The sequence below is a fragment of the Dasypus novemcinctus genome, chromosome 6 (assembly GCF_030445035.2).
Source record: "Dasypus novemcinctus isolate mDasNov1 chromosome 6, mDasNov1.1.hap2, whole genome shotgun sequence".
NCBI classification, from domain to species: domain Eukaryota; kingdom Metazoa; phylum Chordata; class Mammalia; order Cingulata; family Dasypodidae; genus Dasypus; species Dasypus novemcinctus.
The window spans coordinates 23,814,900-23,838,060 of record NC_080678.1 but is presented as its reverse complement, the minus strand read 5'-3'; the positions used below and the strand labels follow the sequence as shown (position 1 = coordinate 23,838,060).

At 52.0% G+C, this 23,161-nt stretch overlaps 1 protein-coding gene across 17 annotated transcripts in view; it reads right to left on the bottom strand.

Annotated features, from left to right (window-relative positions):
• Positions 1–69: 69 nt before the first annotated feature.
• The window catches only part of AFAP1L2 (actin filament associated protein 1 like 2), a 114,001-nt gene continuing 90,909 nt past the window's right edge, over positions 70–23,161 (bottom strand). For 10 of the 17 annotated variants that reach the window (XM_058298343.2, XM_058298339.2, XM_023589234.3 and 7 more), the window contains 14 exons: positions 22,346–22,551; positions 20,581–20,760; positions 17,328–17,417; positions 15,696–15,780; positions 15,165–15,269; positions 12,759–12,970; positions 10,460–10,605; positions 9,405–9,516; positions 8,548–8,787; positions 8,290–8,461; positions 7,666–7,821; positions 2,387–2,580; positions 2,142–2,264; positions 70–1,195 (listed from right to left, as the gene is read on the bottom strand). In XM_058298343.2, coding sequence (XP_058154326.1) covers positions 1,169–1,195; positions 2,142–2,264; positions 2,387–2,580; positions 7,666–7,821; positions 8,290–8,461; positions 8,548–8,787; positions 9,405–9,516; positions 10,460–10,605; positions 12,759–12,970; positions 15,165–15,269; positions 15,696–15,780; positions 17,328–17,417; positions 20,581–20,760; positions 22,346–22,551 — 2,048 coding nt within the window. In that variant the 3' untranslated portion in view covers positions 70–1,168. Of the gene's footprint in view, positions 1,196–2,141; positions 2,265–2,386; positions 2,581–7,665; positions 7,822–8,289; positions 8,465–8,547; positions 8,788–9,404; positions 9,517–10,459; positions 10,606–12,758; positions 12,971–15,164; positions 15,270–15,695; positions 15,781–17,327; positions 17,418–20,580; positions 20,761–22,345; positions 22,552–23,161 lie in introns of all 17 variants that reach the window. The other 7 variants (XM_023589232.3, XM_058298342.2, XM_058298338.2 and 4 more) reach the window with 1 other exon arrangement.

Here is a 23,161-nt window from a genome sequence, read left to right as displayed (position 1 = left end):
CAAAACTTTGCCTTGAAGCCCACCAGGCCCTGCCCCAGGTCATTCATGAAATACAAGGAAAATCCAAAATTCAGTTAAAATTTTATTTTTAAAAAAGTTTGACTTGCCACTTGGTAAAGGGTTACCAAGTATTTATGACAAAGGAAATAAATGCCCTTGGATTAGAAAGACAGTAAGAATCAAAATAACCTTTAGTTCTCAGGAACCAGAGTTATAGAACCCAAGAAATGAGGCAAAGATGAAATGTTTCGATCCATGTTTCTAAAAAATGTCATCAAAGGGAAGACAGGGGCAGCTCAAAGAATAGTATTACCAATTTCAAGAGGAGACCACCCTAACCAAAATTCACCATTTTTTTTTCTTGGAAAGGGCCTGGCCACAGGATTGAATCTGTAAACAAAGGGTAATTTTTTTCTATGGTAATATAAAAAGTCAGTTAAATCTCAAAAGATGCTTTTCACTAGACTCAAACATTTTTTCCTATGTAATACAGCATCACTTACAATTTTCTTTAAAAGTAGTTAATTCAGGCCGGTGCTAGGCTGAAAAAAAAAAGTACTTAAAGGGAAGAGTTCCTCAGGTTGGTCCCAAATATTTCCTCCTATAAAAGCATGTCATAGTTTTTACACAGGTTGTGTCGACAAAATGGGACACAAAATCCCCAAAGATTGAGTTGGTCCTACTACGATTGGAGAGTACAAACTTAAAAGCAAGGATGGTTTAACCCCACACACTGCTAAGTATTAAATAAGAGATGATGGTCAGGAGTTTAGGTCTTCTTGGTCACCAAAGGCACGTGACCAGTGGGGCGGGGCTCTGCTACCTTGATTTCTTTTCCAAAGTTTCAATGTCAGAAGCTTTCCACTACTTCAAAATCCTGGTGAGACAACTGATGAAGTACAGAACAATACAACAGTGTTCTTGTTTACATCCAATAGTTAGGTCTCCAAAGAAGCCTTTTTTCTTGTTGTAGTATCTCTCTTCGCTCTGAAAAGGGACGGAGCCTCCTCTTATCCAAAACTTTTCATTCATAGTACGCTGGTCCATGCTTCTCCTTCTAAACAGACTCACCCTTTCACAGAGTTGCTGCTTTAACGAAGACTTTAGTGCAGCAGGATTGTCACCAAGGTCCATATTCATATGACAGCCTTTAGATGAAGCTTGTTTCCTAACTTGCTCCTTTCTTCTCCCATTCCTAGGATACCATACAAACACCAGCATCCCCACCCCCCCCAAAAAAAGAACAGTTATTCTCCTTAGCAACCTTTATATGCATAGAAAAATATAAGAAAATTTTAAGCATAGAAGCAGTTAGGAGTAGGAATGGCAAGTATGTTGCAACCCTTGTGCCAACTCCATTTGACTATTCATCACTGCTCAGAGCATCTATTAAGAGATTTTGAGGCTGTGCGGCAAGTGATTAGTGATGTCTCTGCCATGGCAGTGAGGGAGTAGTGATTCATGTGCCACACATTCCATTGTGGATTTAACAGTCATTGGTGCAGGTGCCTCAAAATATCTCTAACAGGCAAGCAAGACAGAAATAATTGGTAGTTTGCCAAAAACAAAGGCAGCTCTAGGCATGTTCTTTATTGTACAAATGAGTAAAGGATTAACAACATTTTCATCTAGCCCTCAGGGAAAAACCCAGTAATAGCATCTGTTCCCTGTTTACTCCTTGCTGAGCCTTTGCCACTAGCTGGCTGGGCAACTGTGGGCAAATCACATCACCTGTGTGAATTTGTTTCTTTTGTTTCAATGGCAGAAGTCCTTAAGAATCACTGGCTTTTTGATTTGATAACTCCTCAGTCACAGTCTGGCCCTGAACTGCAGCTCTCCCCTGGAATCTACTGATAAGTGGGCAGTGGGTGGTTCAAGGATTGAAGTGGCCTCAGGCTTATTGATAAGGACACTTGAAGCAAGTACTGGCCTTTCTGGTTGGCCAGTGCCAAGGACTGAGCCACAGGCCCTGCACAGCCAGGCCCGCTGTTGTCACTTCCTGCTAAGGGTAGAGCCCTTACTCGGAGCTGGTGCCAAAAGCAGCAAAGGGCCACCTGGATCCTAAGAGGGGTGCCCCCTCAGCTAACGTTTTGGTGTCCTCTGGTGGCCCTGAAGGAGGCCAGGAGGGACCACTTGCTTACCTTGGCTTTCTGGAGGACGGAGCCTTTGCCTGTGACCATGACCGAAAGGGGTCTGTTCTTGAGCGCTGTAGCAGAGTTGACTGGAGCACAGTCTGGGGCAAGGGTAGGGGTGGCAGCTTTGGGCTGTGGTTACAGGAGGAGAGCAAGAGCTGAGTGGGAGGGAAGGAGATAGGACCCACTTCCCCCAGCCCCTGCCTGGCAGGCCCGGCAAGCGGCTCCGAGGAACCACGGCTCCCGGCACTCACTCGGGGGCTTGCGTTCTCCAGGTGGGTGGTGTCCACTGTGGTGCCCAGTGTCACGGGCCCGGCCTCGGCCTTCTTCAGGTTGTCCTTCACCTCTACGATGCTGAGCTCGAGGTCCACGCGCCTGCTCTCCTCGAGCCTGCACTCCTCATCGATTTCCTTCAGCTTCTGCTCCAGGCTGGCCAGGACACCCTTGTCTGTGGAGAATATCAAGCTGGCTGCAGAGAACAGCAGTCCAGCAAGGCCAGGGAGCCCTCCACCGGCTCTCCTCACAGCCGTGCTGGAGCAGGGCCTGGTGGATGTGGGCCCCAGCTCTAGCGCCACCACTCAGAGCTGGGCTGGGCTCCTCTGTGTGCAGTGGGCAGCCCTGAAGCCCAGGTCAGCGGACTGCCAATGTTGGGGAAGGCCCTAGAGGAGAGAGCTCTGCCTTCACAAGACGGCCTGGGCCTGATGATCCGCCTGCTGATAAGTTCTTAGAGGCTGGCTCTCAGTTGTTTTGATATCTGCTGTTGTGACAGAGACCCAGAAGTGTAAGACAAGCTTTATCAATGCTTCTCTTTAATAAAGGACATCTGGGCTGTTTCAGGCGGCCCTCCATACTTCCCTTAGTCCCAAACCATCTTGTCTCTGGCACTTGGAACTTCCTAGGCCCAACAGAGTAATTGATTCTCAACCACAGTACCTTCTCAGTTCAGGTTTTTGTTTCTCCTCTTAACCCTGAACCTCTCGGGTTGGTGCCACAGCACCAAGAAATGAGGACACGCAGGATCTCATCATACGACCCCATTGCTAGAGGAAAAGGTGGTCCCACATATATGCAATGTACAGTCCCAAGCATGAATCGACAGTAGCCAAAAAAACATACGCACTGCTCATGTGTTCTAAGGTAAACTGAGGACAAGCAGTAATAGGGGCCACTATTTAAGAGAAATTCATCAAGACAAAGTTGAGAAAATGTGTTAATGTTTTTGGGAGTTGGAGTAAAACAAAAAATTACTCTTTATATTTAGTAGTTGTGACAGTTTGAAGTTGTACGAATCCCAAAAAGAAAAATATTATGTGCTTGAACTAGTCCATTCCTGTGCATGTGAGGCCCTTTCGATTGGACTGTTATCAGTGAGGCAGGGCCCAGGTTGAATCCCTACCTTCTTACTGGAAGACAGAGAGACACAGAGAAAGGAAGCTGCCGTTTTTCACCCTGCCGTGTGAGAGGGGACTCGAGGATGGCTAGTAGGCAAAGTTTAAGCATGAAGCCACCAAGAGGCCGGGCCCCTGGAGCAGCTCAAGGCTAAAGAGACGAGCCATATCTGATAGCCCACTTGGGAAGAAAGAGAAGCCGAGACTGAGGAGGCCCAGAAGGAGACAAGCCCTCTGCCTGGTTGCCCACAGCTGAGCTCGAGGAGATGGTGGACTCTGTCGGGGAAGGCAGGGACCTCAGCAGAGACTGGATGCCATCTTCACCACGTGGCAGGACCCCAGGCTCAACTGACTTTGGTGAGAAAGCATCTCTGTTGGCGCTTTGACTTCGATAACTCATGGCCTCAGAAGTGTAAGCTTTTACCCTAAATAAAATGCCCATTATAAAAGCCAACCCATTTCTGGTACTTTGCATCTGCAGTCCTGTAGTAAACTAAGATAGCAGTCAATATGAATACATTGAGAATCACTGTCTTATGATGTATGACTTCTTAGTCTAGGGTCTGAAGGGCTTATGTGCCAGGTAGATAAACCATAGTGTCACATTGATCCAGTCAGTGTTGGGGCGAACACACGCCGAACAGGCTTTGAACTGAGCGGGCCACTGAAGAGTGCCATCTTCTGGCAGGCCAAGGAAGTGCATTTGAGGAAATTAAAAGTAAGGCTTTTTCTGGCCTTTACAGCTTCTTTCCCCAAGGCCCTTGAAAGAGAGGCAGCAAATCATGTAGAAAGAAGGAAATAACAAAGATTAGAACAGAGCTAAATGAAATTGAAAATAAGGACTAGAAAAAACTAACAAAACTAAAAGTTGGTTTTTCAAGAAGATTAATAAAATTGACAAACTGTTAGCTAGACTAACCAAAAAAGAGAGAAGGTGTAAATACAGAAAATAAGAAACGAGGAAGGGGTATCACCACTGATCCCACAGAAATAAAGAGTATCATAAAAGGATACTTTGAAAAATTGTATGCCAACAAGATGAATAACTTAGATGAAATGACGTATTTCTAGGAACACACAAGCAGCCTACATTAATGAAAGAAGAAATTGATGAACTCAGCATACCAATCACAAGTAACAAGATTGAATTTGTCATCAAAAACTTCCCAATTAAGAAGAGCCCAGGACAAGATGGCTTCACAGGTGAATTCTACCAAACATTCTGGAAAGAACTAACAGCAACTCTGCTTTAACTCTTCCCAAAAACAGAAGTCGAGGGAACATTGCCTAGCTTGTTCTATGATGCCAACATCACCCTAATACCAAAGTCAAATAAAGAAGCCACAAGAAAGGAAAACTACTGACCAGCCTCCGATGAACCTGGATGCTAAAATCCTCAACAAAATACTTACTAATTGTATTTTTACAACACATCAAACAAATTATACACCATGACCAGGTGGGTTTTATCCCTGCTATGCAAGGATGGTTCAACCTAAAATCAGTCACTGCAGTACATCACAATAACAGATCAAAGAAAGAAAAAAAATCACACGATCTCTCTTCATGCAGAAAAAGTTATTTGACAAAATTCAGCACCCTTTCCTCATAAAACACTTCAAAAGATAGGACTAGAAGGAAACTTCCTCAATGTGATAAAAGGTATATATCAAAATCCCACAGCTAACATTATATTCAATGGTGAAATGCTAAAAGCTTTCCCTCTAAGATGTGGAACAAGACAAGGATGCCCACTGTCCCTGCTCTTATTTACCACTGTGTTAGAATTTCTTGCCAAAGGGCTTGAGCAAGTACAAGAAATAAAAGGCATCCAAATTGGAAAGAAAGAAGTAAAAATTTCACTATTTGAAGGTGATATGATCCTATACATAGAAAACCCTGAGAAATCTACAACAAAGCTTCTAGAGCTGATAAATGAGTAAAGTGACAAGATATAAGACCAGTGTGCAAAAATCAGTAGCATTTCTATACACCAATAATGAGGACTCTGAGGAAGAAATCAAGAAAAAGTTTCATTTCTAATGGCAACCCAAAGAATCAAATACCTAGGAATAAACATAACTAAATATGTAAAGGACTTGTATACAGAAAACTATACAACATTGTGAAAGGAAATCAAAGATGACCTAAATAAATGGAAGAATATTCCCTGTTCATGGATTGGAAGACTAAACATCATTAAGATGTCTGTCCTACCCAAACTGATAGATAGAGGTTTAATGCAATCCCAATAAAAATTAAAACAGCATTTTTTTTTTACTGAACTGGAAAAGCTAACTGAAATTTATTTGGAAGAGCAAGGGGCCCCAAATAGCCAAAGACATATTGAAAAAGAAAAATGGAATCATAGTACCTGGCTATAAAACATACTAATACTACAAAGCTACAGTGGTCAAAACTGCATGGGTATTGGCACAAGGATAGACATACTGACCATGGAAATGAATTGAGAATTCTCATATAGATCCTCATGTATACAGTCAACTGATACTTGGCAAGGCCACCAAGCCCACTCAACTGGAAGAGAATGACCTTTCAACAAATGGTGCTTGGAGAACTGGATATCCATATCCAAAAGAATGAGAGAGGTCCACCATCTCACACCCTATACAAAAATTAACTCAAGATGGATCAAAGATCTAAATATAAGAGCCAAGTCCATAAAGCTCCTAGAAGACAAAGTAGGGAGGCATCTATGAGGTCTTGTAGTAGAAAATAGTTTCGTAAACTTTCACCCAAAGCACAAGCAATGAAAGAAAAAAAACAGATAAATGAGACCTCCTCAAAACTAAAACTTTTGTGCTTCAAAGGAGTTTGTCAAGAAAGTAAAAAGGCAACCTACTCAATAAGAGAACATATTTGGTAACCAACTATCTGATAGTGGCTCAGTGTCTGGCATATATAAAGAAATCCTATATCTCTTAAATAGAAAGACAAACAAGAGCAAGAGATTTGAATAGATACTTCTCCAAAGAAGAAATACAAATGGGACTAAAAAGCAAATGAAAAATGCTCAACATCACTATTAATGGAAATGCAAATCAAAAGCGGGTCTGCAACCCATTACTGCACCCATGGCCCAGATTTGAGCAAATAACAGGGATAATCTGAAAGACCTAGACAGGATGAACCAAGAATGAAAGAATGATAGAAACACACCCTCCTGTCACTAAATCCCTATAAGAGAGAGAAATTGAGCAGAGTAAACTCACTATCATAATTAGATGTCTAGACATCAGCAAAAATGACAAGCCATTCTAAGAAAATGGAAGAAAGGGCCCAAGCAAAGGAATGTATCTAAGTCCCAAATGATACACAGGATTTGAGACAACTAATCAACGAGATATATACAGATTTTCAAAATCAAATCAATGAGTTGAAAGACAGTATGGCTGAAGAGATAAAGGAGCGGGAACAGATGTGGCTCAAGCAGTTGAGTGCCCACCTCCCACAGGGGAGGCCCTGGGTTAATTCCTGGTGCCTCCTAAAGAAAACAAATCAACAGGCAAACAATGAGCAGACAATGAGTGGAAAAAAAAAAAGCAACCCAAAACAACAATGAGCAAACAGACAAGGCAAGGATGAGGCAGCTAACTCAGGGGAGCCGATGTGGCTCAGTGGTTGAGTGCCAGCCTTCCACATAGGAGTCCCAGGTTCAATCTCCAGGCCCAGAACCTTTCCGCCACAAAAAAGACCCTGAGCAAGCACAAAGAAGAATTTGAAAACCTGAATGGAACCATTTCTTGAATAAATTAAAAGCTTCAGAAAGGTGCTGTAAGAAGCAAGTTGGTAGGAAGTGGCTATCAAATGATCTGAGGATGATTTTGGGGAAAATATAAAGGGTTTCAGATTTCTTTACATGTCTTAAGTTTCTGTCCACTTTAAAGACTGGAAATTGAGGTGCATTACTGGTGCGGTACATGCTAGAAGGATGCAGGACACTTGGGTCAGCAGACCCAGAACCCAGGAACAGGCCTGGGCTCTACGTCTATAGATGGTTCCCTGAAGATACATTTGTTTTAAGTTAAAACATTTAAGGCCTAAACATACAGTTTGGGTCTAGGTGGCAGGTGCATAGATCCAGATTATTCCACCCAAAGTCCAAGCCTTTGGAGGCCCATTACCTGTGCACTTCACCAGGGCCTCCTTCAGCTCCCGTTTCTCCTTCCGGAACTGAGCCAGGTGCCCCCGGATTTCTTCTCTCTTCTTCTCCAGCCTCTCCTTCTCCTCTGTGTACCGCTTCACCTCAGCCTCGGTCCTGTTCTTGCCAAGTTTGATCTCTGTAGGCCCAGAGAAGGGAATCCCCGGGAGTTTCAGATTGCACGGTGTCCCACAAAGACGTGTTCAGGTCCTAATCTGGGTCCCGTGAATGTGAGCTTATTTGTAAATTAGGATCTTTGAAGATGTTAGTAGTTAGGATGAGGCCAGACTGAATTAGGGTGGTTCTAGTCCAGTCTGATCTCTGTCCTTAAAAGGACCGAGATGCCAGGTCAGTGACGTTGGTACCCGCTGCCCAGCTCGGATGGAAGCCAGAGGCCTGGGGACGGCGCGCCCCTGCGGTCGTCAGAGCTGGGGTTCCAGGCCGGCCTGCAGGACCAGGAACAGAAACTGGGCCCCACACCTTTGCTGTGTGACCTGGTGACCTGTCACCTCCCTGACCCCTCTGTTTCTTCCTCTGGAAGGGCAGGAATCAAGCAAATGTCCCCAAGCCACTTCCCAGACACCAAGCTCTTATCTAGCATGGGCACCTGCAGTGGTTGCCTTCGACCTGTCCTTCAGGGGCGGGCTGGCCCCCGCCGGGCTGATGGCTGCAGCATCAGGGCAGCTCTGCGGGAAGGAGATTTTCTGCTGCTCAGTCTGAATTTTGACCGTGGTGATTCTCAGAGGGGGCTCCTCGGCTTCTGGACTCTCGTGCTGACTCTGCTTTGGGAGAAAACGAGCAGGACTGAGCTGGCCGCAGGGGCCCGGGAGGTGGGCCTGGCTCACCTGCGGGGGGATGGCAGTACCTGCTCCTCGGGGTTCACTGGAGACTGTGCACGGGGCTCGTCCGGGACGGACTCCGAGTCTGTGGGGAGGGCTGCGGCCGGATCGTCCTGCAGGGGCAGGGTTGAGGAGGGGATCACGGCTTGTGCCCCCCCGGGGCCATGCAGGAAGCTCCTGGGGGGCGTGAGGTCCAGGTACAGTCGGTCGGGCTCGCTCTCGCTCAGGGCAGCTGCTGCAGGGGTGGCCTCCTCGGCGGCTTCCACCTGCAGGGGAAAGAACACTAGTGGGGCCTTTGCTGTTCCCACTCCCTAGCTGGGGGGTGTCTTCCCTGCCCCCCGCTGGAGTTCACAGGCACTGCCCTCCCGGGGGAGCCTGCTGATGCTCTGGAAAGAGAAGGCCTGGGTTCAAGTCCTGGATTTGCCAGTCAAGAGGTAGGAGTCCCAGGACACAGCCCCTTAGTTTCCTGAACCCCCGACTCATCCGTAGAGAGAGGAGGATGGTAGAGCCTCCCCGTAAATTGGTGAGGATTAAAAGAGAATCCATGCGGCGGCCTTATGTGGCGCACAGCAGAGAGCCCGGTAAGTGGAATCTGCTATCACGGTGCTTCTTCCACCTCCCCTGTCCATCTGGCCTCACAGGCCTCACACCACACCCCAGCCCAAGCATGCCCAGGGCTGGTACCTGCTCTTTCCTCCAGACAGGTCCTTAAGCCAGGCAGACTGCACAGCCCCAGGGTACAGAAGGTGCCCTGGCTTCTCCTAGGTTTCTGTGTCGTAGGCTGTGTAGGTGAGCCCAGAATCCACTCGCCTTAGGGACAGTGGCACCATCTCCAGCAGGAGGACCAGACAGCTCCAGGCCCCTGCCTGGCCAGTGCCCTTACCGCTGCCCTCAGCTCGGACATCTCCACGTCGTCATACAGCTCCTCCTGGCGATCCTGGCTGGGCAGGCCATCAATGTAAGTGTTCGGCTCTGAGAACTTTCTCTGCATCAGACTGGAAGACAAGGCAGGACAAAGTGTGGATGAAGGATTCAGGACAGGGCAGAAGAGGCCACCAGCCTCCAAGTGTTCAGAATGATGAGTGGAGCTACACAAGCCACGGGCAGCAGAGGAGACCTGGAAACTAACACCTGCCTCCATTTTAAAGCATTCATTTATTTGGGGGCATCTCCTCCTTTTCCAGGGCCTTCTGAGTGCTTTCCAAAGCTCTTGGTTCCAGATTTCTCATCCAGGAAACAACAACTTCCCTTGCCCCAAGCCTCTCCTCTTAGGATTCTTCTGTCCTTTACTCTCCCTGATCCCTCTCCCTAGGAGCTCCTTCATCAACAACAAAACCCCTTCTCATTTCACCTTCACAACATGTTTGGAGCGTCAGCGACTAGATGCTATCCCCAGATGCTATAAGATGACGTACTCCATTTCAGTGGCTTGTCCAGCTTCCACTGGTACCAGCTCTACCTACCTGAGCTAGGACCACTTCTCCCCAAGCCCCAGTTTGCTCGTTTGGAATGCAGAAGCACATCCCCTGCCCTGCCTACTCCAGGGTATATTGGGGACCCAATGAGGGAACCACGGGAAAGTACGAATCAACAAGGATGACAAGTTAGGGGTCAGGAAAGTGTCCAGTCCACTGTAAGGAGCCAGAGAGCACGGTCCAGAGCCCATGTAAGGAGCCAGAGGGCAGGGCTCCAGAGCCAGAGCCAAGGATGCCACGGCTTCCCCTGGGCCCTGAAGCCTGGCTCAGCCTCTCCTCAGACAGGCTTCCCAGGGTGTTCCTCAACCTGGGACTTGACCTCTTCCTGCTGCTGGGTGAAACAGGGCCCAGCTCTGTGTTCTCAGCTGCCGCCCTCCTCCTACCAGAGGTCAGTCTGGGCTCAGAGTCTAGAAGCGTGGCTGGGAACGGGAGGATGCCAAGCAGAAGACCCCGTGATACTCACAACAGCGAGTTTTTGGCTGCGCTTACAATACAGGAAACCCTGTCAGCGTCCACGTAGTCGTAGGTGAATTCTTCTGGGTCTGTCTTGGAGCCTGACTCAGAGAGCAGGAGGCCCAGCCAGTGACCCATTTCCTCCGAAGACTTGGCCTGGGAAGGAGGCAGAGAGAAGTGTGAGCAGGGCTGGCGGGCACTGCCTGCTGCCTCACCCTCCCCAGCGGGCCATAACAGCACCCCTACCCCCAGTCGGCGGGCAAGGCAGCTGAGAGTGCCTGGGGCCACGCCCCCTCATTTTCACCCACAAATCGGGTCTATCCCCCAATGACCCAAAGTAACACTTCCTGCCACCAATGACTCCTTGATTCCACCTCAGCGACACTGGAGACGTTTGTCCTAGGTGTCAACCTGCAATTTATAGGCATGGAATTCTAGAAGGATAATGGACCAGGGAGTGCTGTTAAAATTGCATGTATATGAAGGTGACAGCTCTATTTTATGAACTATCACATGCCAGCTGATCACCCTCATCCACCCATACAACTGCCCAGATCTCTGCTAAGAAATAACATTTATATTTACTTTTCCTTATTCTTTCTAAAGAATCAAGATGTCTTCAATATCTTACCAGGTCTACTAGCCCTGAGAAATCACGAACTAATTATTATATTTGAATTAGGAACTGGATGCTTGTTTTTTTCCGGGGTCAATATGTGTTAAAGGGGAAACCGACTTGGCCCAGTGGTTAGGGCGTCCGTCTACCACACGGGAGGTCCGCGGTTCAAACCCCAGGCCTCCTTGACCCGTGTGGAGCTGGCCCATGCGCAGTGCTGATGCGCGCAAGGAGTGCCGTGCCACGCAAGGATGTCCCCCACGTAGGGGAGCCCCACGTGCAAGGAGTGCCCCCATAAGGAGAGCCGCCCAGCGCGAAAGAAAGTGCAGCCTGCCCAGGAATGGCGCCGCCCACACTTCCCGTGCCGCTGACGACAACAGAAGAGGACGAAAGAAACAAGACACAGCAAATAGACACAGAGAACAGACAACCAGGGGAGGGGGGGGATTACATAAATAAATAAATCTTTTTTAAAAAATACGTGTTAATGAAATGTACAAACCGGGTACTCCTATGAAAATGCCAGTGGTAGGTACTATATGTTAAGAAAAAACCTGGAAATTCTAAAAGCTGTAGGCTTGTTTTCAGGAGGAAGAACAGCTACCACTCTACCACCCTTCCTGTTGCATTTGTGTAATTACAGAGATGGAGAGGGGTCAGGGGTTGGACACTTAGCTGGCTTCCTTGTCCCACTTATTTTCAAGTGGATTTCTCAGCACAGCTTTTCCTGGGCATCCCTTAGTTCCTCTATCAGCATCTTAATAGTTCTATTGCGTCCCTTCTGTTCCCCAATCTAAAATCTAAATCCGAGCATGCCACCCTTGCTGACAAACCTCCAGGCATCAGTCGTGCACTTCTCTCCCCAGCCTCACACCCTCTCTCTTTCCCTCCCCCCACACAGCACCTTCCCCCTTTTTTCCCCCAGTAACTGTAAATAAGTAATTAACTAGCTATTTGAATAACATCTCACTCTCATACTAGAAGATAAATTCCATTACAGCAGGTACCATATAGATCTTGTTGACCGTATCACTGTACCTGGTAGATTCTGAATATTTGCGGATGGATGAGGGATGAATAGAGAAGCTTGCTGAGGAAACAATTGTGCTATGGCTCTGTTAGCCTCCGGGGGGCAGTATTGGAGCAAAATTTGGATGAAGCCCTCCAGCTAAAAGGCTATGTGAACCGGAGTCTAAGAGGAAGTGAGTGTCAAGAACTCCAGCTCCGCCTGCCCCAGCTCCACGGGAGGCATTGTGTCACCTCTCTTACTTGTGTAAATGTAACATCACTCAAGCAGAGAGGGCAGTGGGAAAAATGCAGTTGTACCGCAAACCTGATTCTTCCCGCAGATAAGCCCTCGGAGGTCATTGTTTTTATTTACTGGACGTAGAGCTCCCATCTGGTGATGCACGAACTAAATAAAACCCTCTTTGAGTCCCCAGAAGCTTTTTCCAGCCGCTGGGGAATTCTAAATATTCCTCCAGTTCTAAGTGCAGGAAGTAGCTCATTGTCCCTCTCCTAGAACACAAACACCCTGAGGTCAGAAAAGGAATGGAAATTTTAAGAAACGCAAACAACCTCAGGCAAAGACCAGTAAAATCACTCTCTGTAGGTTTAAGGTCCTATCAACTTCCAATTCAGGGGCAGGACCTCCGCCACAGCCACACCCTGGCCGCCCCTAGCCCCTCGGTACCTCCAGTTTGGCCAACTCCTCCCCGTTGTGGAGGATGCGGAAGGAGTAGAGGTGGTCGGGGCTGGGGTCTGGGACCACCTCGCAGCCAACCAGGCTGAGGGGCTGCTGGGCCATCTTGCTCCGGTTCCGGTCCTGGTAGAAGTGCAGGTGACTGTCCTTGACGGAGCACCAGCGCGACTTCCACTGGCTGTTCACCAGGACGTTCAGGTAACCTGCAGGAGGAATCCACGCTGCAGGCCTGGGCGGGAACACGCAGCCACGGCGGGGGCCACCCCTGGGCCTCCAGAACCTCCGCGTCAGGGCCTGTCAAGCTCAGCCCAAGAAACTTTCTTACCTCCTGGGAGCTGTAAATATCACGGTACCTTTCTTCCTTCAAGGAAGCAGCTGGACCCTGGGTGGCAGCCCCGGCTGTCCTCATTTCCCCTGTCCAGGGGAGGGTGAGGTGTGGCTCCCAGCAGCCCTCCTTCCCGCCGCTCGCGGCTTAGGCCAAGGTGACAGGGAGCTCACCCGGCCCGCGTCTCCTTGCTGCAGGTTTGATCCTGTGCCCTCTGCCCCTTAGAGTCCTCAGCTCCCTCAGAGCCTCTCTGTTGCTCCGTCTCAGCCTGCAGAGTCCTTCTCCCCTCGGCGGGCTCCCCACATTCTCCCAGACGGCCCCTGGCTCTGCACTCCTTGCTCAGCCTTCCTTCAGGACTCTTGGACGCTGGGACAATGAGGTGAGCTGCTTCCAGGTTGGCCTCCCCAGGGCCACGGGACCTCCTCAAGGGTGGGAATGCTGCCATGCCCACTCCAGGGCCCGGCTCTCAGCCAGTGCCCTCTCCACCAGGGACCCGCTCTTTCTTTGTTGGGGTGCATGTCACACAATCCTTTATTCTCAAAGGGTTTCTGTGTTAGGATCGGCTCCCCCAGGAGAGGATACTCCCTTTGCCCCCCATTAAGTGAACATTTACTGAGCAGGCACCATGTGCCTCCATTTGTCCCTGGGGCTACAAAGATGAGTAAACCCAGCCTCATCCCTCACCACGTGCTGACAGCTCCCCGTGCTCCTCTCCTCAGAGGCTCAGGTTCAGAGGATGGAAGCATCCTCCATCACAAAGGGCTGGCAGCGGGTTGCAGCCAACCCCTGCCGCAGGGGGAACGTGCCTGGCCGCCTTCCCAGGCAGCCCAGCACCGGCCACACCATGGCCATGCTAGCATCGCATCCCTGCAGCAAAACGGAAGACTTGGAGACCCGTACTTAGAAATTCTGGTTCCTCTGGCAGGTGCCACCCTCCCATCACCATTCTCTGGACCCCAAGGAACTCGGTCAAGAGAGGCTGGGAGCTCTCATGCCAGGCACCCTGAATCCTAGGAAGGAGAGCAACTATGTTCTCTCTCACCCTTCCTACAACCACAGGGGACAGGAGCATGCCTTGCTGCTGAGGAGACGTCCAGCAACAACCCGCCACGGCTCCCAAGCAGTGACTCATTGGGAACAGGACCCTGTGCCAAACCCCGTGCCCTCTGGAGGCTGGAGGGCTGGCAGAGCCTCACCATTAACGGGCATCCTGGCTGGAAAAGCAAAAAGGCTCCAAAGTGCAGGCCTGGCCACCTGCCAGCCTCACAAAGCAGAGCACTTACTGGGACGCGGGAGCCATGGGCAAGAGGAAAGGCCCAAGGGGGGCTGGTAACGGCCTGCGGGCCCCAGGGAGAGCTAGAGCCACCCTGGGCTCAACCCCTAGCCCTGGGGCATTTTCTCGGAAAGGCCCAGCTCCTCTCCTGGCCTCACTTTCCAGAAGTCTGATGTGAGTGCGGTGGAGATGGTGCCTCTGAGTATGCCCCAGAACGCCCGCACCTCCTGTCATCCCTGTAAGAGACTTCGCCTCTTCCCAGTTCAAGGGCTTTGCTCCTGCCCACGGCACCAGTCCAGCTGCTTCAGCTCCCTCCCGCCCTTCAAGGTCAAGTGCGTGAAGCCATCCTCTTGAAGCCGTCTGTGACCACAGCAGGAAAGGCTCATTCTGTCCCAAGTTCTTATAATTGCTAGGATGGCACACAGGGAGCTAGGGGGATAAAGTCATCCCCTTTCCTGGGCTGTAAGCTCTGAGAGCTGTGTCCTACATCTGCCACCCAACCCCCCTTCCAATGGTGTCCAGAACCGTGCCTGCCGCACCCCATAAATATTAATCAAATGAACCTAAGGCCACTTCCATCAAGAATCAAACATGGCAGCAAGGGGGCATCCGGCTGGGCATAGAGAGCTTCCTGCAGTGAAGGTCAACAGACACCTGAGGGCCGCGGGCTCCCCATCCCTAGACGGGTTTCAAGCGAGACCTAACATCCTCTGCCTTTGCTGCCTGAGCCCGCCTTCCTGGGGACAGGCTGCAGCCCTGGGAATGAGCCCTGGGCCCTGGAGGCTACTCCCATTCTTACTGGATGTCTCGAGGGACCTCTCCACAGCCTCCAGCGAGGTGGATTTCTTCCTGCCCAGGTTCATCAGGTTGCTCAGTTTGAGGCCAGCAGAGCTTTTCTTCTTGACTGTCCAGAGGAGGAGGAAGCAGTCAGCATTGCTCGCAGTCCCCCGCCGTGCCCTTACCAGATGGGCAAGATGGCAGGCCCGTTCCCGCCTCGCCCACTCCCCACGCCTGTCTGGAAACACACCCTGGAGAGACACCCAGACAACTCTTGCGGATTACGTAAGCACTCGAGAATCTTTACCTCCTGTCTTTGTTAAAGGGACTTGAAATAGAGTTAGCAAAACAGGAAGGGCCAAAGAATAGCCTATGCCTAGAATTGCATGGCAACTTCATTTTGGCCATTTTCTCCCTTCCCATCATCTGTCAGCAGTGGCCTTCCTAAGTAGTTTATGGATTGGAGGCCGTGTTGGAACCAGCCGCTAAGAGCCGCCAGGGTTGACAGGTGCATCTCACGCCCTGGGCTGCCGAGTGGCCTGGGTGTCGTTACCGTCTTTGGGCTCTGTGACCTCGGGGTGGCCATCCATGGGGCCTCCATACTCCGGGGCTGACAGGTACTTCTCCGCTATGTCTGGCTGTGGAAAAAACAGACATATGTGGGGCTCACTGGCTGGGAATGGTTACCTCAGAGTGACAATGTGGGAAAAACTAACCGAAGGCCCTTGGGTGTAGGCCAGAGAGATGACCATCCCCAGACTCGTCCCAGACACTGGTAGAGCACTGGCCAGGCTTCCCTCTGGGGCACCAGCCGTCACCCTCCTCTCCTGAGTCCCTCCTCCATCCTGAGGGCCTCCCTCCTCTTGAGGCACCTGTCCACACTCCGGTTCTCAAGATGGCTGCTCAGCCCAGTGTGGCAATAACCCTAGAAGTGACAGTGCCCCAGAGCAGTGGGAAGGGCAGGGAGCCAGCCCCAAGGGAGGCATTTGCATCCCCGTGAAGGTGGCTGGCCAGCTGGGAACCACTCACCCTGAGAGCTGGCTGTGCCACCAACACGTTGGGTAGGCTGCGGGTAAGAGCTGGCTCGTCCGCTCAGGGACAGCCCCGGATTCGAATCCCAGCTTGTGCCCTCTCCAGCCAGGGGGTGGGGCACTAGCTACAAGCCTCCCCGAGCCTCCCTCTGCTTGTGTGTAAAACAGGGAGAGCCTCCCCATCTACACTCACGGGACTACCCAGGGACCGGCGGCCCTAGGAGAGGCAGCGGCAGCTGCTGGGAGAACTTGAAGCGCTCACAATATCCCCATCAAGCTTCTGCAAGGAGACCACCTCCTTCTGACCTGGGAAAACAAGCTAACACGCTCCCATCCCACAGGTCTGACCTGAGGCAGGGGCCAGGCAAGCGCTGTTCACCAAGTCCAAGTGAGGAATCTTATTTTTCGTGCCAATGTAAAGAACAGTCAAGGTCACTATGACTTTGGTTTGCTCATGAGTGCTCAAAGACCGTCTAAGACAAATAAAACCTGCTAAGTCACTCTAGAAGGACTATGGGTCTTCTCCATGGGAGATGGCCTGTGCCCCACAATGAGCAAAGCCCTGCCCCCTGCTCCAGCCCTCTGCAGACCCTCTTGTTCTCTCCCTGCCAGGGGCAAGGACCCCGAGATGAGCCACAGGACCCTCTGGCTGCCCTGTGCTAGCCCAGGCCTCAAACCTGCAGAGCCCTGGGGACACACAATGTCTCCGTGAGTGACAGCCCACCCCTTAGCCAGCATTTGACCTTGTCCCTCAAGCTGAGTGTCCCAAAAGTCACACAAATGAGCACGAGAACCTTTTGGTTGGGATCGGCATTGAGACAGTTTACCCAGCCCTAGCAGGTTTATCAGGGAATAAGTGGGAAGGAAGAGCCTCATAAAATAAAATAAATCTCCTGGCTTAAAAATGTAGGGCTAAGTTATTTTGGTCCAATAAAGCATCCCCCCACCCGGCCCCCAAGCAAGAAAATACTTTAGGTCTGTATCAGTTTCATTAATTTTCCTGCCAAGCTAAACTTACCATCCATATCCAAGCATTGCATGTTTCTTCTTAATTGGGCTGAGATGCAAAAAATAAAGGTCCCAATTTTCCACTTTGAATTTTCAAAAAGAAAAAACGGAATGGCACCCTCCTCACGAGAGGGGTGGAGGCTTACCTTCTGACAGTTCAGGCGCTGGCCTTCTGGGATGTACTGGTTTCCCTCAGAGAATCCTTCGGAAGGCAGCCCACTCACCTCCTGGATGACCTGAAGGGAGAGCAAAGCTAGCCGGGGAGGCCAAGGCTCCCCAGAGGCCACCCTGGCCTGCGCTCACAGCCGCACCAAAGCTGGAGCCCTCCAAGGTCAGGGGAAGTGGGTGGAGGTGAGGGACGAGATGCCTGTTCCAAGGAGCAGAGGCCGCACTGCTCCCCCGGCCCGCCCGCGTGGAGCCTCAGCGCTCCTGGGCCGGCCCTCCTCCCTCCCGCGGGTCCCACAGGTTCGGGGGTGGAGGACTGCGCCCCGAGCTGCCAGCCCGCGCCCCCCAGCCCTCCTCCCCGCCCTGGCCTGGCTGCCATTCAGGGCGGGGGTGGCAGTCCGTGGGGCTGCATGAACAGCTTTGTGTTCTGGATGGTCCCCTGACTTTTCAGTCTTTCCGGGCTGCTCTGGACGCTGGCCTGCAAACCGCCTGGGTCCCCAGCTGCCTCCAGACTTGCCAGCCACAGCCCACCCCACCCTGCTCCGCCAGGGGTCCTGGGCTGGGGGCAGACATAGAAGTGTGTGCACAAAGCAGCACCCCAGATCTGAGCCAGGGGCCACCTCAAAGGCTCCCAAAGGAGAGCCACAAACACACCGTGCAGAAACCCTTGGGGGACACAGCGCTACTGGGAGCTCTTTCAGAGATACTCCTTGTTTATACTTTGAATAGAGCCGTTTCTGGAAACAGGTTTAAAGTCAGAAGAGCCAAGAAACAAGAGGAAGAATGGCTGTGGGGTGGGAGGAAACACAGGCATTTTTCACTTCTGAGCTTGACTCCAGTTGGGGTCTCTGACTCCCATCAAGCACGCAGCATGGTGCCTTGGGAAGAGTGCAGGTCCTGGTGTGGCATGTGGCTGTGTCACCGCAGGTCAAGGCCTCCATGGCCTCAGCTGTAAGCTGGGGGTGGCTGTGGGGACTGGCGTGTGTGAAGTCCCCAGCACAGGGCAGACGTGTCCATTGCCAGGCTGGTCAGCTGGGGCCGGGAGCCACGGCCAGCCCTGCCCGGGAAGCCCTGCTGAGCCAGGCGTTCAGGGGGCTGGGGTTTCCCAGCTCGGGGAAAGCACTGCTTTGTGCCTTGAGCTTCTAGGAGTCTTGGTCCATACTCAAGGCCTCCCATTCATGGTCACCAATTTCCTTCACCCTCTTAAGGGTTGAATTGTGTCCTCTCCAAAAGACTTGCTGAAGTCCTAATCCTCAGTACCTCAGAATGTGATCTTATTGGGAATAGGGTTATGGGGGAGGGAATTAGGCAAGTTAAAACGAGGCCATTCAGAATCGGGTGGGCCATTAATCCAACTTGACCGGGGTCCTTGTAAAAGGAGGAAATTTGGACAAAGACATACAGGGGCGAACACCCTGGATTGCAGGCCAGCCACCACCGGAAGCCAGGAGAGGGGCCCGGAGCAGACTTCCCTGGCGCCTTCAGAGGGGCGTGGCCCTGCAGACTTTCCGCCTTCTGAAGGCATCCTTGTCCTGGAAATCAACAGGGACCAGAGGGCAAGGGCCTCAGACAGAGGGCGTAAAGTTTCGGGAGGGAGGCAGGGGGTTGGGGAAGGATAGGTGGATTTGAGCTGTTAGAGGAAGGGTGCTGGGAACTGGGAGCAAGCATCGAGTGTGTGTGAGTGCCTGTGTGTGTCGGCGTGTGTGTGTGTGATGTGAATAAAGTGTGTGTAGGGGCCTCTCTGAGAGCATGTCTTGTGTGTGCAAGTGAATGATGGGTATCTGCGAGTGTGTGTGTGAGCCCGTGTATGAGTATGCATGTGTGTGGTGTGTGAGGGTGTCTGTGGTGGGGGTGGGGAGGGCTGGCATGGAGACGGAGCAAGACAACGGCGTTAAAAGCCAGGCCAGCATCCCGGAGGCCCAGGGGCTAGTGAGCCCTCCAGCTCAGGCCAGCCCCCAGAGCTCAGCCTGGGCCTCAGTGCTCTCACTGCACCAACCACATTTTATGGGGTTCTCCAGATGGTCCCAGAACAGCGCTCTTCACTTTGTGAGCATTCAGTAACCAGCCCAAGGCCGTGCTGCTCTCAAGAGGTGAGGTAAGAATTTGAACCCAGGGCCCATGTTCTCAGAGCCCAGGCTAGGCCTTCGAGAGCCGAAACTCGGCCCTACCTGGGCGGTGAGCTCTCTTGGCCTGCACCACCATCTTCAGGCATCTGAGAAACTGGCAAAGCCTGGCTCTCAGGCAGTTTCACTGGGCTGGTATTCGCAGAGCATTTAGCATTCTCCAAGCAGCAGCCCCCTGCCCCAAAGCCGGGGGAATGCAGCCCCAGGGGAGAGCCAGTGCCTTGGCAGGTACTGTCCTCAGTCGTGCTTTAGTAAGGAGGAACAGGTTTATTCCAGTCTGCAGAGCTTCTGAGGGGCTCCCAAGGGGGTTACGTTCAGCAGAGTCTACCAGGGCGGGGGTGGGAGGGTATAAGGCTCCTAGGCTGGAAACGCATCCCCTTGGCAGTGAGGGTGGAGAGGGCAACAGAAAAGAGGGAAGAGGCTGCTATGGCACTCGCTGACCCGACAGCATCCCTGTCGGGTACAGAGGCCTCTCTGGAATCATGGGCTGGACAGGGTGGAACATGGGCCCCTACCTGTGCAAACTATATTATACCTCCTGGGATGTCAAGGTCATCTCTAAGATGGGGCAGGCATGGATAAGGGTGAGGCAGGGTGGTGCAGGGTGGTGCATGGTTGGTGGCTGAAAGTCCGAGGCTTGTGGTCAGTCCTGGATTTTGAAACCCAATGATGCCTCTTACTTGCCAGGTGGCTTTCAGCAAGTCACCTCCCCCTCTGAGCCTTCATTTCCACTCCTGTAAGATGGGGACGCTGACGCCGGGGCCTGCCTGCTCAGGATGGCTGGGTGGGTGAAATTTGCTGAAAGCCCATGGTAAGTCCGTAACAATTGGCAGCAACGTCTCTTCTCCTAAGGGGGCTGGGGATGCCTCACTAGAGGCAAGTGGATCTCAGCTAGATCCCACACCTGGGTGACTGAGAAGGATTCAGACCCCACAGCAGAGCGCTGTGATTGATTTCCACCGGACTGGCTGCCTCCTCTCAGAACACAGGAAGCCCTGGGAACTTAAAGGATCACAGCCCCTTGCCCTGGACATCGCCACCCATCCCTGGTGAGCCAGGACTCCAGAGCCCCTCTGAGCCCTGGTCCCCATCGCCCTGCTGTCCCCCTCACCCTGAGCCACTGCTCGGCTTGGTCCCTGCTCTGCAGGCCCAGCACGATCACGTCGGCATTCGTCGGCGTGATCTTCAGCTTGTGCTCCTTCTTCCGCACTTGCTTCTCCTTGTGAACGACACTGCTGCCCACCAAGTTCACGTCCAGCTGAGGGCTGTGGTCTTTGGAGGATTTGTAGCACTGGAAGGAGGAAGAGAAGACACACCGGGTTGTCAGGGGTGCCAGGCCCAGCCAGGCCCTGCCAGGGAGGAGGCCTCCGGGCCTGGCAGACGCACTGAGAACCCGCTTGGCCCAACGAAGCTGAGAGGCTGGGCGTCCTCACACAGCAGCCACTCCCGTCCCCAGTTTCAGTGTGACAAGGTGGCTGTCGCCCTGTCGTTCGTGCCTCCTCACCAGCCTCGGCCAGGGATGGTCCAGGGCCTGCTTGTGCAAATGGCTCAATCCTCCCTCCAGGCCTGGGGAAGCTCCTAAAAGTTGTTCTCTGAGGGCAACTGTCACTTATCCAAGGCGGAACTAATTTTGAACATTTCCCTACCTCTCAGCATTTCTTATTCTGCTTCCCCAGTTAAGGATCCATGGTGAACAAAAACTAAGTTTATTACCTGCTTACTGAGGAAGACGATGTGTAAGAAAAGGAATGAAGGGGCTTTTCTCACCCACCAAAGAAAATACTTTGCGCTGAGAGAGGGTTGTTTAACAGGATTACCAAAAAAAAAAAAAAAGTTTGCACGGAACAGGGCGTGTTGTAAGGAATGAAGAAAAGGTGTTTATAATAATTCCATGGAACTTCAAATCAGGACATAAAACTGTGAATTTTAATTTAAAATGACAGGAAACGGGACTGTTGTGAGAGTAACATCTTCTGGTGCCTTTATGGGTCTTGTCTTACAGTCATTCAAAATATTGCAACTTCTGAGAAGATAAACCATGATTCTCATGGGACACGGATGGAAGCCGTAGCCAGAATGGGGGCTGGGGGCTGGGTTAGGCCAGCCCTGACTGGGCGGCAGGCTCCACCCAACACCTCCAGTGCCGGTGTGAGGAAGAGTGAGCCTGCGGACCAGGGACAAAAAGATCCATGAAAAGGGGCGGCGGACTTGGCCCAGTGGTTAGGGCGTCCGTCTACCACATGGGAGGTCCGCAGTTCAAACCCCGGGCCTCCTTGACACGTGTGGAGCTGGCCCATGCACAGTGCTGATGCGCGCAAGGAGTGCCCTGCCACGCAGGGGTGTCCCCACGTAGGGGAGCCCCACGTGCAAGGAGTGCTATGCCACGCAGGGGAGCCCCACGCGCAAGGAGTGCACCCCATAAGGAGAGCCGCCCAGCGCGAAAGAAAGTGCAGCCTGCCTAAGAATGGCACCACCCACACGGAGAAATGACACAAGATGACGCAGCAAAAAGAAACACAGATTCCTGTGCCTCGGACAAAGAAGATGCAGCAAGTAGACATAGAGAACAGACAACCAGGTTGGGTGGGGGGGGAGGGGAGGGAGAGAAATAAATAAATAAATAAATCTAAAAAAAAAAAAAAAGATCCATGAAAAAAGTGGATGGGTGGGAGAGAGGTAACTACCGCTCCCTTTGATGGAAACTGTTAGAACTTTCTACTTAAGAAAATGTACCTTCATCCACTCGCATGAAATTCTGCATATCCTCTCAGGTTAGGGAGAGGTTTAGAAACTCCTAGCACAAAAAGGGTCCAACCCCTGGTAGCGGGGACCCTCTCCCACCCTTCCTCCCGGAACGCGGCCCGCGGCCCACCCACCAGGAGCCTGGTGTCCTTGATGATGCAGAGCTGCTTGGCCCACTGCCCCAGCCACTTCTTGCGCCACAGGAAGGCGCAGATCCGGGCGTCGCGCATCAGCTCGATGGTGGCCTCCTGCGAGGGCCACTGGTAGGGGGCCGACTTGCCCTTGCTGCTTTCCTCCTCATCATAGGACTCGTAGGAGCTGCTCACCGCCTCCCCGTCCTCTGCAAGGGAGACCAGCTCCGTCACAGCCCGCCTCGCGCAGGACGTGCTGGCCTTTGGGGGCCCTCGCAGCCCCCAGCGCTCCCCCACAAAGCCCCCTGGATGCGGCATCTGGCCAGCAGATGCCCTAAAACCGGAAGTCTCCCCCTTTCCTCCTCAGACCCTGGCATCTCCGACACCACAGAATCCTCTGAGGAGACTCCCCCGCCTGGACCCACTGCTTGCTCTTGAGAAAGCTCCACGTGGGGCATCCGTTTCCTCAGCCGAGGGGAGGGTGTGGGTGCGTGGGGGGCTCTTTCAGGGTTATGTTGCCCTAGGCATTCAGGGGGAAGAGAACGTCACCATCGAAGCCCTGGGCTGCACACGCAGCGGACCTCCAGTGGCCACCCGGCTGCGCCTGTTCGGCCCAGGGGCAGAGAGGGTCTGTGGTTCCACAGAAATAAAGGGCTAAAAAAAACAATAGCAGTTTTGAATACCCACCCCCCCCCAAGTCGTAACCCTGTTTCGAATCCACTTTTTCTTCCTTCACAGAACCCTCTGCCTCCCTGCTCGTATGCGTCCCAGCCCAAACACCGCTTCTTCTACCCTTTTCCCCTACCTTTGGCAATGAGT